The 13,362-nt window shown below is 38.3% G+C and overlaps 1 protein-coding gene across 1 annotated transcript in view; it reads right to left on the minus strand.

The window, feature by feature from the left end:
• Window positions 1-4,268: 4,268 nt before the first annotated feature.
• sgpl1 (sphingosine-1-phosphate lyase 1) overlaps window positions 4,269-13,362 on the minus strand; it is a 32,685-nt gene continuing 23,591 nt past the window's right edge. Inside the window, 7 exon segments of the mRNA XM_070434874.1 lie at window positions 4,269-4,511; window positions 4,764-4,884; window positions 9,624-9,770; window positions 10,730-10,968; window positions 11,120-11,266; window positions 11,438-11,536; window positions 12,267-12,375. Coding sequence (XP_070290975.1) covers window positions 4,353-4,511; window positions 4,764-4,884; window positions 9,624-9,770; window positions 10,730-10,968; window positions 11,120-11,266; window positions 11,438-11,536; window positions 12,267-12,375 — 1,021 coding nt within the window. The 3' untranslated portion in view covers window positions 4,269-4,352.

The following is a 13,362-nucleotide window of genomic DNA, read 5'->3' on the forward strand; positions in this document are numbered from 1 at the left end:
GTTAATTCAGATGACTAACCTGGGACAGGAACATGACATCTCAGAATCCCAATGAATGTTTGTTTAAACGGTCACGTTCAATTCCTAATGTAACATTTAGCAGGTGTGGTGTTTGTTACTAGGCTGATATGGGAAGTGGAGCACAAGACCATAAGCCAGTAAAAAGACCATTCAACTATATACAGTAGGGTCTGAAATTGACACTCTTAATAGAGATGAGCAATAATGACTAAAAAATAAATAATTCAAATACTGAGCTATATTGTATGCTCCAAAAATTGGGAAATTATATTATTGTATACTCATACAATTGCTCAGAAAAATAGATTTTGTTTAAGAAATAAGACTCTTCTACATTAATGTGGATGCTACCATGATTATCGATAATCCTGACTGAATTGTAAATGAGTGAGAAAGTTGCAGAGGTTCAAAGATCATATTCCCAAGACATGCTAACCTCCCGTTATTGGTAAAGGTGAGAGGTTAGCATGTCTTAGAGGGTATGATCTTTGACCCTCTAACTGTCTCACTCATTATTCAAGATTCATTCAGCATTACCTGTAARCATGGTAGCATCCACATTAATGCAGAAGTGTTTAGAAACATTCTATTCTTATTTACGATGTAACTCAAAATGACACATTACATTATTTACCATTCAAATAATCTGAAACAACCAAAACAAACTGCAAATGCATCCAACACGTTTGCAGAGTCACAAGCTTCATGTYGTCATGTGTGCTAGGAATATGAGACCAAATAGTAAACTTGACTACTTTAATTTATAAGAATCTGTAGGGGTGTCAATAATGTTGACCCTTACCTTTTTGAAGAAAGAATATMACTTGTTAAACAAAATCTCTCTGAGCAATTGTAGTAGTATAAATGAATATAATTTCCCATATTTGTTTGAGRATACAATATTGCTCAGTATTTCAATTATTTATTTTATTCAGTCATTATTGCTCATCTTTGTCAATTTCGGGACCCCACAGTAAATGAAACATTCCTCTATCCCCAGCTGAGCGGATCAAGTGCTTGAGAATTTAAAAAAGCATCAAAAAAGGTACGTAATATGACTCTAGCTCTGACTACGAACTGGGGAAAATTCCTTCACTTGTTCATTCGTCATTTTCTAAAATTATAGTGGCAACATAAACACTGCGTTTTGTTGTCAGTCTGTCTAGTSTACTTGTGCCTACCATTTGTCTCAAACTGTTTCCCTCGGTCTAATGTTTTGTAAGTGGCAAATAAAGTTGTTTGAATAACCAGTGTGTCTTTATTCATTTGTCAAGAGTGGCCTACAGACAAATGGGGTCAGCCTCCGAATATTTCACCCCTCCTAGAAAATCACAAGATTATAAACAAGGTTTCATCAGATTGAATATATTTATCTAAAAATGACAAATGGAACAGCTGTTGTAGGATTATTGAAAATTGAATGTTGCTTCCGGTGTGCTGAAAGTATTTTTGAATCAATTGTTATGCTTAAAAGGAGTGTAGTCAAGGCCAACAAATGCTTTCAAAAGGTGTTTCCTCTGGAATAATGAAGGATAGCAAACAATTACACAATAGTCAGGGGTGGATGTAGTGATTTAGCAGCCCCAGGCAGAGGCCTGGGGTATGCAACTTTTTTAAATGGGTTTTATACAGTATATAAAAAGATGACTAGTATTATTTTTAATTATGCCCAGCTCACGAGATAGCTACAAACTCATGCCACTATATATATATTTTTAAAACATTTAATGATATTATTTCAATGAACAACAATTACATGTACAGTATAAAAGAGAACTGGACCTTACTGAACTTGATGTTATGAAGCCAAATCCCTGAGGCTGATCGATACATAGAAATATAATCTACATTCTTTAGAGATACATAAAGTTTTTTTTATGGATCTATTCATTGGCGTTATCCAATAGTACTCGTCAATCTAACCTATAAAGGCATACAGGTAAATGCCTATTGCTGTTAAAATTATGCTCATACAACAATAACAGAAGGCATGATCTACCATACCTTCTAGAGGGCAAGGTGCTTCGTTCAGATTTTCACTGCACATTTGTAACGTTGACAGATTCTCACTGTACAATTTACAGATTATATGGTGGGGTAATCACTAAGCAGCAATTTCTCATGTACTAATACTACCACAATCATTTGCATAAGGACATGTACATGTTTCTATTGCAATTGAATATAATCTCCTGGCTATTAAAATGTCACAAAATATTAGTGGATGTTTCRCCATTGACGGCTCCACCGAAAAATAGAAACCACAGGATGAATCCATTGTCAGGTCTTTGACGACTGTGTGCCTTTTTGAGGGCCACCCTGTCTATTGGTTTTCATTCTTGCTATATAAATCAAGCATTGGTGCTAGAAAATCAATCAAAGAACAAACTAGAAACTGCAGGCCTCGGAGACCAGAATTGACCCCCAAACTTGTGCTTGCCCTGCAGTCGAAAATAAAAACACAAATGGTTGAAGATAAGAAAACAACAATTTTAAAAGTGACATGAGACAATGTGTGATTAATAAAAAGAAAAAAAACAGTGGTCACATAGTCAATGCTTAAGAATGATACACCAGGACTAGGCTAAAAGTCATCACATCATCCTTGTCAGACTATTTCCCTTCTTATGACTCCAGAACGGGAAAACATCTACGACACAGACATGGAAAGAAAACAACTGATATGTACTTAAGTTTGACWACAAACACTAACGTGAAAGCACATGGAAAATATTGAGGGGAAAGATCAAAGGTTTTTTTGGGGTGGCCTACCAAGTGTACAGTAGGGGTGTTTTTTTTTGCAAACAGTTTTATCCCAGTAGCATTGCTTTTAAGAACAGTTTATCAAATGCCATAACAGTTTAGTCTGAAATGTTTAAACCTTACATATGAAAAACTGAGACAGGCTTTTCCTGTCTTCTTTAGCCCTATAACGATGTTACTGGGTGAACAAGCAACACAATTGCATTGAACAGAAACTGAGGTAGATAAAATTAGAAGATAAGTTGATTAATTTACTACAAGAGCACATCAAAACTGATTAAATCTGAGTTCATGGAGACTTAAAACAGCCTATAAAGATGCCGAAATAAGTTGTTTTCTGTTCCTTGAGATCAATTCTAGGTTAAACCATTCGATCCAAGGCTAAACCATTGACTCAAATAGAAAGGGGTAATGAATATGTTGTCAAATCAAAGGATTGTAAGTCTCAGATTCTTAACATATTGGCGGTGCACAGTATACTAGGTAGTGTACTACAGCAGCCAGGGTTTCCTGCTGCCTGAATTATTACTGAAAGATGCAATTAGCCACAGACGGACCACAATTAGGAATACATGTATATACGCACTATAGTACAATAAGTGGCTAGGAAGGTAATGTGTTCAATTCAAAAGGAGCTCAAGTCTTAAAAATGACTCAAGTTTGTTGTCCATAGAAATCCATGCAGATATGATTGCTCCTCTATCATTCATTACTGTTCATTGGGTCATTATTTATTATTTCACTAGGAAATGAATGATTTTCTGTGAAAACTGTTACTTGTTGTAGATTAATCGAACAGAGACATAGAAGTACCTGGAACATGAGTATTGAGAAGTAAATCGTGTTTTCTGGTAGGGGGCAGTAGAGGGGTTCTCCCCAACTTATGATTGTGGTCTTGCTCTCGCCAAACATTACTTGGAGGCTAAAATGTTTTTCTATTGAAAATGTTCTAGATAAAAAATGTTTTAAATCACCACTTTAGATCGAGACAATTATGCGAGAGAGATATCAGAATATTGTAAATTAAAGAGTTCATAGCATCTAACTGAAACAGAAAATCTCGAGACAGAACAGACATTGAAATTACCACTTGAATAAAACCGTCGTCAAGTGCTCTATAGAATTTAAAAAACWAAATTATATTACATTAAAAAAATGTTATCACAAAACCATACATAACTTTATCTGAATGGTTTCAGCTGCTATTCTACATATTTTACATATGTGCTTTCACTTTCCACATATTTGAAAAATGTCACGGTAGCTAAAAACAATGGCTTGTGCTTCTGAAGATATCTGAAAAAGGGTGTGTAGATAGATAAAAGGTGGGKAAGATAAGGCAACTGTTGAGTAATGCAATGGGTGGACCAGAGGTGAAGCAGGCTGGTAAGCAGGGCTGTGTTCATTAGGCACCAAARGGAAAGAAACACACTAAAACAGGGAGGGACTACTTGAACTTGTCTAACAAGAAACACTTATTTTCTTTTCCCGATGCAAAACGTTTTACAGCGCTTTCCATTGCGTGCCCTAATGAACATGACCCAGGTGTGTGTCCAAGCCACAGCCACTCAGTGGGCCTTGCCGTTGCTGTTGCCATTTATATGGGTCTTCTGGGGCTGAGATGACCTGGGCTCCTCTGTGCTGTAGAGGCAGTCCAGGAAACCGCAGGAGATCTCTGTCACCATGGATCTGTCAGGGATGGACTGGGCCATYCCATAGATCGCTCCCTAGAACAAGAACATTTATGAATGTAGAGCCATGTATCCATTAAGTTTGCTAATTAAAATATAAACAAATATGTTTGCAAGCGACACCACTTTAGAGAACATAAAATGAGAGAATAAACTTTTTATTTTATTTTTTTAAGTGTGAATAATAAATCTCCAAAAAGAATCTTATACAATTGATATTTTCTATTAGACCATTGGTGCAATGCTGTGAAGTTTATTCCAGGTAACGAAGTCAGCATTAACACTCACCATTCCAGTGGTCTTCTCATTGGGGTTCTTCAAAATGAGAGCCACCTGCTCTTTGACCTCACTGATGAACTGTTTGGCCACACCTTCCTGTGTGTGCAGTACTGTACAACAGATATGGATGCTGCGGTGGGACAGAGAGAATGTTGGTTAAAAACACAAAAGTACTTAAAACATTATTCAAAATGGTGCTATGGTGCCTGGGGTAGACWGCATGATTAATCAAATTTCCGATCCAAATTGCGATATTGAAATGTGCATATCTCAAGAGGCTGTGATTTTTCTCCTTTCTTTGACACTAGACTACCGTACCTACTCCGATGACATTCGCTAGACTCCGTTCATTCACTCTCTACATCCACAGAGGATGCTGACCAATCACAAGAGACCGCTCACTCTCTGCTTTGCATGCAGAATTGGGCTACTTTGAAAACGATGTCGCAGGTGAAAATGTTACTTCTAAATTGCACCGCGGCCGCCATTGCATTTCTCTTAAAAAATATATACATTTCACTGTGAACTGCTACTGACGACTATCAGGCAAGTGAGACAGGCTGTTGCTGAGTGAGTGAGTGAGTGAGTCAGTATGTGGTGGGGAGGGAGGGAGGGGGGGAGGACCGGTGGGGTGTGTGTGTTGAGCACAGTCATTGGTCTTGAGAGAACGCTGCAGCAGGCAGTCATGACAAGTGATGTGAGAACAACAAACTAATTAACTAGCACTAGCTAGCTACATACTTTTCCCTCATAATTCCTGTTTGCCTCGTTTGTTGTGGCCTGACCGCCCCCAGTCTTACCAATCATTACTAGAGCCAACACAGCAAATAATTGTCTAACAGTTTCACAGAGAGACAGAGAGGATCGAACAATGTGCTTTCTTTCTGGGTATGTAGACAGGGCTCAAAATTAAGGTCGGCCCGGGGACGCACAAAAAAAAAAAAAGAAGATGTCTAGGACGGTTCAGACAGACTCTGGGACAGTTCTGGGACGATAGATCCAAAATTCATAGAACTACTGTACATCAAAAAAAAAAAATGTATTTCTTCACATTAGAAGGGCAGCAAATGGACACACGGCAGTAGGCTATGCGCAATTTTTTTTTTTAAATAAATAAAAATCGGGAACACACCGTTCTAAAAAAAGCTAACTGCACACGCGAGCGGTTTCATGAGACAGATGAAAATATCCATTCGAAATTTTTGAAAGAGGAGAGATCTAAAGATGCAACAACTAGCATGGGCTGCTGATATGACTAGGAGTGTGTCTTCGCCTGCTGGACAATGAAAGAAAGTTGATTTGAAAACCAATAGAATACAAAATGCATGCTTAGGTCTGATTTTGGCAAGGCTACTTTGAAACAAGACATGCCTCAAAAACCTCCAGGTTTATGGTTGCTTCTACTCAGACTGCAAGGTGGGTGATGTGCAGTGTGCAACAGGCACTGGCCTTTCTCTCCGCTCGTGACCATTTGATCTAAACGAACCATGCCGAGTGTGTCAACTAAATCAAGCCTTTAGGCGTTAATGTTAACCAACATTCTAATTGTCAAACATGACTGCCTTTTAGCTTATATTGATGTAATTAAAAGTCTCAGGAGGGGAAAAAAAGGGCTACATTTTCTGGCGCCTCCCTCACGTCAGCATCGGTGTGGACATGAGAGGCTGTAGCCAATATGCATATAACCCAAGCTACACTTTAACATGTAGGCTAATTATTTCTGTATATTTATGCAAAATATTATTCCAAAGTTGGTCTTTATAGAGGCACGGTGGTGAATTCCTGCCTCAGTTGACAGCCCCATGTATCTATTTCAGTAGTAGGCTTCCCTTACTAGCTAGCTAACATTAGTCAGAAAGTTGGAAGTCAGACGAGAATGAGGCGATTAACTCCATTACTGACTATCAAACTATAATAGTGTTTTTTAAACTCTTTATTAACCTCTTCGGAGGACACACGTGTATTTTTTGGTTTTTACAGCTTTTGTGCTACATATGCATACATTTTACATATCACTTTTTACATATACATTTGACATACATGGTACTTTTATATATAGCAATCACATGACAATAATACATTACCAAACATGAGCTCTTTAAATCCCACCCATCAACCTCTCTCAGGCCATCCCACCTATCACAGTAGACCATCCTCGTTTGGTTTCCATGTGACATATTTTTGAAATTGTGATGTTTAACATGAATTCTGAACCTTTCTAATCGCATTGCATCCACAGATTGTGAGCTGAAGATGAAAGTGTTTAGTATGAGTATTATTATATTATTGATTGACTATGGTTTCCCAAAATCGCCCAACACCGCTACTTGTAAGGTTAATTTGGGGATTTTTTTMAACCATTCCTGAACCCGTGACCAGAAACACACTACATAGGGGCAAAACCAGAATAAATGATCTAGTGATTCGGTCTCTCAGCAAAAGAAGTCAAGGGGTCTGAATACATTCCGAAGGCACTATGCCTTCGACTTTTTCCACATCTTACAGCCTAATTCTAAAATAGATTAAAAATATTTTTTTTCTCAGATATCTACACACAATAATCCATCATGACAAAGCAAAAAAAGTTTAGAAATTTTAGCAAATTTAGTAAAAACAAAAACAGAAATAGTTTTACATAAGTATTCAGACCCTTTGCTATGAGACTCGAAATTGAGCTCAGGTGCATCCTGTTTCCATTGATCATCCTTGAGATGTTTKTACAACTTGATTGGAGTCCACTTGTGGTAAATTCAATTGATTGGACATGATTTGGAAAAGGCACACACCTGTCTATATAAGGTCCCACAGTTGACAGTGCATGCCAGAGCAAAAACRAAGACATGAGGTCGAAGGAATTGTCTGTAGAGCTCCGAGACAGGATTGTGTTGAGGCACAGATCTGGGGAAGGGTACCAACACATTTCTCTTCCTAGAGCTGGCCACCCAGCTTTTTAAAATCTTTGCTATGCTGTAATAAAGGCTTTACACTTTCCCCCCCCATTCAAACAGCCTCCCCAAAAACTAGTTAAGTAGTACTTTGAAGTATTTTTACTTAAGTAGTTTACACCACTGGAAAAAAAGTGCCCCTCAGCCACCTACCTTAAACTGGCATTGATAGCCTATGCGCTATTACCTAATTAATTTAGTGTTGTTTACACTGTCCTAATTGTTTTTCTGCAGTGCYTAATATGCGGTAGGATTTGTATTGTACAACGAGCTTCACAATCATTATTTTAATTCGAGACTCATATATAGCCTATGTATATGTATAAGCMTGAATATGTGTATGGGTGTTTGAATTAATCATCACCGTAGAAAGCGKTGTCCATTTCAATTKATTGTTAGGCTTTGAAACAACATCCACAATGACCATGTTTGACTCCGTTTCAACCTGTTGTTGACCTTCTTTCTTCACATTGATCAATGACAGTGAGGTGAGTTTTAAAAAGCACAATACTGTTTTGATAAGTGTTRTGATAAGTGTTTGAATTGCATTGATGTCCGAGTGGTTAGAAGGACAATAGGAGGCCCTGAGTACCAGGCCATTAATGAGTTGGGTACTCTCAACACATGTCCTGATTGCGTAAGAGGAGATTACCGTGACTCAACGGTCACGTGGAATTTAACTGAGTCATGACTCATAACTGCTGGTGTTGGGGGTAATACGTAACAGCCTTAAGCACAGAGCATATAGTTGATTTGATTAAAACACATAGGATGTGTCTATATACGGAAAAYATGCACATTTAAAAAAACAACAGATGACTGACTTGGTCGACCAATATTTTTCTTTGTCGGGGACAGCCCTAATGGAGTAAAAAGTACATACATTTTCTATAGGAAATGTAGTGGAGTAAAGGTTGTAAAAAAATATATAAATAGTAAAGTACAGATACCCCAAAAAACTACTTACTTTGAAGTATTTTTTACTTAAGTAGTTTACACCACTGGGAAAAAAGTGCCCGACAGCTACAAAACCCCTCAGCCACCTACCTTAAACTGGCATTGATAGCCTATGCGTTTTCAAGTGTAACGTCCTACAAAAGAAACATCCCGCAGACACATAGAAATCACTGAGGCTATCCCCTAGCCAAAGACATGGTTCCTATTGACACATTCCGCAAAGACAGCTCCAAGAAGATGATAAACAAGCTGGACAGGAGATACAAGAATCCTACACTGTATAGCAAAAATAAGGGAGAAGTTGAAACATGTCACAATGATTTACTGGACCAGACYCCAATGTTTTGGACAGGATTCACCTTGCAATCGGTAGGCTACGTGTTAGATGTTTAAGGCACTTTTGACATTTAATAATGATTAAGCCTACTTATACATAATTACACAATCATAAGCTTCCTATTCCATCGACAGCRTATGGTTCATTTAGGTTATTTAAGAATGCAATGGTAAAATAGGAACTCATAATTCATTCATTAATTAATAACGCTAATAATAATACTAATAAACTAATAATACGCTTACAGCGTACTACATTTTGATGACCATGTTAAACATTTACGTTTGTTAATATGTAGGTGGAATAATCCTATCTAGCCTATAACAACYTTGGAAAACATTTGTTTCATTTGGTTGTGTATTCATCCATACGATCTCATGTGTTAGAAGTGATGTGCTCTACCCTGACAATTGTTTTAACTATATCTGATGGAATTACCAAGTTTTCACCCAAGTGTTCGCAATATCTGACCCAAAGAAATCGCAATTAGATATTTTGTCCACATCGTGACTTTGTGTTCTGGTATTACCTCAGCATACAGTGCATAGTCAATATTCTACGAAAGGTATACATTATATTTGATAAGCATGACTGAACTTCAAAGATGGGAAAAAGTTTAGGAAAACATACCTGGATGGATACTGTAGCGTGTTGAGATTCCAACCCTTCGACGTCAGTGCATTGGATAAACGGAAAATGTCGAAGACGTCAGAGCCTATCGCCACCACGGACACTTCAGGGTCTCCAAACACAAACACTCCGTTTATCTTACGGATTCTATCCAGAAATAAACAAAACCAACACACCTCAAATATTTATCCTATCCAAAAACATTGATATCTCAATTTGCTCACAAAGAGCTCTTAGAAACAGTGAAATCTAACAATATTCTGGGCCTGTTGTAAAAAGGTTAACAGATGGGTTAGGAACCAACAGAAAGCGAATCAAACAAAAACTTGATGAAAAAAAAAAACCCACCATAATGTTTCTGATTGTACCTATAATAGTTTCGCTTTACCACATATCCAAATCATGCTAAAACCTCCACAGGATCGGTGTCCCGACCTCGGGAAGGTTGAGTTAACGTAGGCTAATGCAATTAGCATGAGGTTGTAAGTAACAAGAAAATTTCCCAGGACATAGACATACCTGAAATTGGCAAAAAGCTTACATTCTTGTTAAACTAACTGCACTGTCCAATTTACAGTGGCTATTACAATGAAAGAATACCATTCTATTCTTTGAGGAGAGTGCGCAGCTATGAACTTGAAAATGTATTAATAAACCAATTAGGCACATTTGAGCAGTTTTGATACAAAATGATGAACAGAAAGGCAATGGTTCATTGGATCAGTATAAAACGTTGCACTTACAGTTCTGCCATCTAGTGGCCAAAATCTAAATTGCGCCTGGGATGGAATAATACGTTATGGCCTTTCTCTTGCATTTCAAAGATGATAGTACAAACCAAAAAATATATATACATGTTTTTTTCTTTGTATTATCTTTTACCAAATCTAATGTGTTATATTCTCCTACATTCATTTCACATTTCCCCAAAATTCTAAGTGTTTCCATTCAAATGGTATCAAGAATATGCATATCCTTGCTTCAGGTCCTAAGCTAAAGGCAGTTAGATTAGGGTATGTCATTTTAGGCGATCCTTAAAAGGTTTTTAACAGAGAAAGCCGAAAATCAAGGCCGATAATGACTACAGTAAAAGATGGGTCTCTTACTCTGTCTTGATAGTACGTGCAGTGTCAATGATCTTCTTAGTAGTCTTTATGTAGCCATCCTCTCCCATGTACATCATGGTGGCCCAGCACGCTGCGATGATACCGCCTGGCCGAGAACCTGCCACTGATGGGGACGCATAGATGCCCCCCTGCCAGTCTGGAGCCACAAAGTACTGGTAATGCCTGTACTTTTTGTCACTATACAGGATCACTGATGAACCTTTGGGGGCGAAGCCYTACTGCAGTAGAGGTAGATCAAAAAACTATAAATTAGTCAACACAACGACCAAAYAAACGAGATGTTTATGGAACAATGAGCATCTTATGATTGAAAAGCAAGATGGAGAAAATGTTAGGTAAGACTGTCTGGGATCCACACCCTGTTCTTACCTTGTGTGTGTCTGCAGAGATGCTGGTCACACCCTTTACCCTGAAGTCAAAGGGAGCCAGTGGGTAATTGGCTTTGGCCATGAAAACGATTAGAAACCCTCCCAAACAAGCATCCACATGCAGAGGGAGGTTGTACTTTTCAGCCAGCTGAAAAACACCATGTGTGATGGATTAGMTCATTTCAGGTAAAGTACTATGCAACAACATTGGTACAGTGTTACTACACAGGTACACAAGCAACTTAATGTAAGAATGACCCGTTTTTAAAATACATTTTCCCATGACTTAGAATGAGAAGTAGATAACGAGACAATTTACCTTTCCTACTTCCTCAATYGGATCAATGATTCCATGGGGGAACTGGGGTGCGGAGCATACAAGCATGGCTGTGTTCTTGTTGATYGCTCTCCTCATAGCCTATACAAAACAACTAGGAGTTATCAGGAGTTAAAAGGTGTCGTGATATTGCTTTAAGACAAATGATTACGGCGATGATAAGTCTCATCCACCCTCACTAAGAACCAGTCATTCTAATGTCATTGTTGCCACCATGTTTTTTTGTAGGCCCGCGACGACACCAGTATTGCGATACTGGCAAGGAAACAAAACACGCAGGAGATTTGACTTCTTTAGGAAAACAGCCCTAATGTTTGAAACAAACATCACTATGTTGTTATCCAGAGTCACATGTATTTATTTTTCCAAGCTATATCACACAATATTTTAGGTTTGCAGGTTTTTAAAAGACTAAAGAGTTCCGTCTGCTTCGTGTTTTCATTTTTGCCATGGAAAAAATATTGAGYTGCAAAAAAACTAGGGCTGTGACGATACCTGTAACTATTGTCACCTCTGAAATTGTAATCTTAAACAGTCCAAACAGAGGAAGAGTTCCCCAGTCAGTCACGGCAGTGACAGTCATTAGTTAAAGTAGTGTCACGTTGCAAGACCTCACACCGTATTCTTGTTACCTAAAGTAGGCTGGGGTCAAGGCTACAGTTACAATTGGGAATTTGTAAACCAACAAACCTACATTTAGTCTGACCTTTTGTGTATGCAGACATTTTGTTTATATTGAACACGGACTGATTTTCCAGTCAAGTTATTATTTGGACTAACCATTAGTATAGGAACAAATAAATATTTGCACCTTAACATCCACTTTCATGGTCTTCTTGTCCAGAGGGATATGAACAAGCTTCATTCCAAAGTAGTTTGCTGCTTTGTCAAAGGCTGCATGGACACTGACTGGTGCAATACTGCAAAATTAGGGGAGGAAATAGAGCACAAATTATTCCCTGTACTGTATAAAATGCATTTCACAGGTGATAGAACCATTATATACAGCCATAATTACCATTTATGAGACAGCAAACATTTCAAGCATGCAAATCAAGCTTGTTCTGAGACCAAATCAAATTTTATTAGTCACATGAGTCGAATACAACAGGTGTAGACCTTACAGTGAAAAGCTTACTGACGAACCCCTAAATCAACAATGCAGTTTCAAAAAATGTAAGATAAGAATAAGAGATAAAAGTAACAAGTAATTAAAGAGCAGCAGTGAAATAACAATAGCGAGATTATACAGTTGAAGTCGGAAGTTTACATATTCTTAGGTTGGAGTCATTAAAACGTGTTTTTCAACCACTCCACAAATTTCTTGTTAACAAACTATCGTTTTGGCAAGTCGGTTAGCACATCTACTTTGTGCATGACACAAGTAAATTTTCCAACAATTCTTGACAGATTATTTCATTGTATCACAATTCCAGTMGGTCAGAAGTTTACAAACGCTAAGTTGACTGTGCCTTTAAACAGCTTGGAATATTCCAGAAGATGATGCCATGGCTTTCGAAGCTTCTGATAGGCTAATTGACATAATTTGAGTCAATTGGAGGTGTACATGTGGATGTAATTCATGGCCTACCTTCAAACTCTGTGCCTCTTTGCTTGACATCATGGGCGAGGCTCACCTCCTCCCTGTAGGTCGTCTCGTCGTTGTTGGTAATCAAGCCTACCACTGTTGTCGTCTGCAAACTTGATGATTGATTTGGAGGCGTGCATGGCCACGCAGTCATGGGTGAACAGGAAGTACAGAAGAGGGCTGAGAGCGCACCCTTGTCAGGCCCCAGTGTTGAGGATCAGCAGGGTGGAGATTTTGTTTCCTACCCTGACCACCTGGGGCGGCTCATCAGAAAGTCCAGGACCCAGTTGCACAGGGCGGGGTCGAGACCCAGGGTTCG

The sequence above is a fragment of the Salvelinus sp. IW2-2015 genome, linkage group LG25 (genome assembly GCF_002910315.2).
Source record: "Salvelinus sp. IW2-2015 linkage group LG25, ASM291031v2, whole genome shotgun sequence".
Lineage (NCBI taxonomy): Eukaryota > Metazoa > Chordata > Actinopteri > Salmoniformes > Salmonidae > Salvelinus > Salvelinus sp. IW2-2015.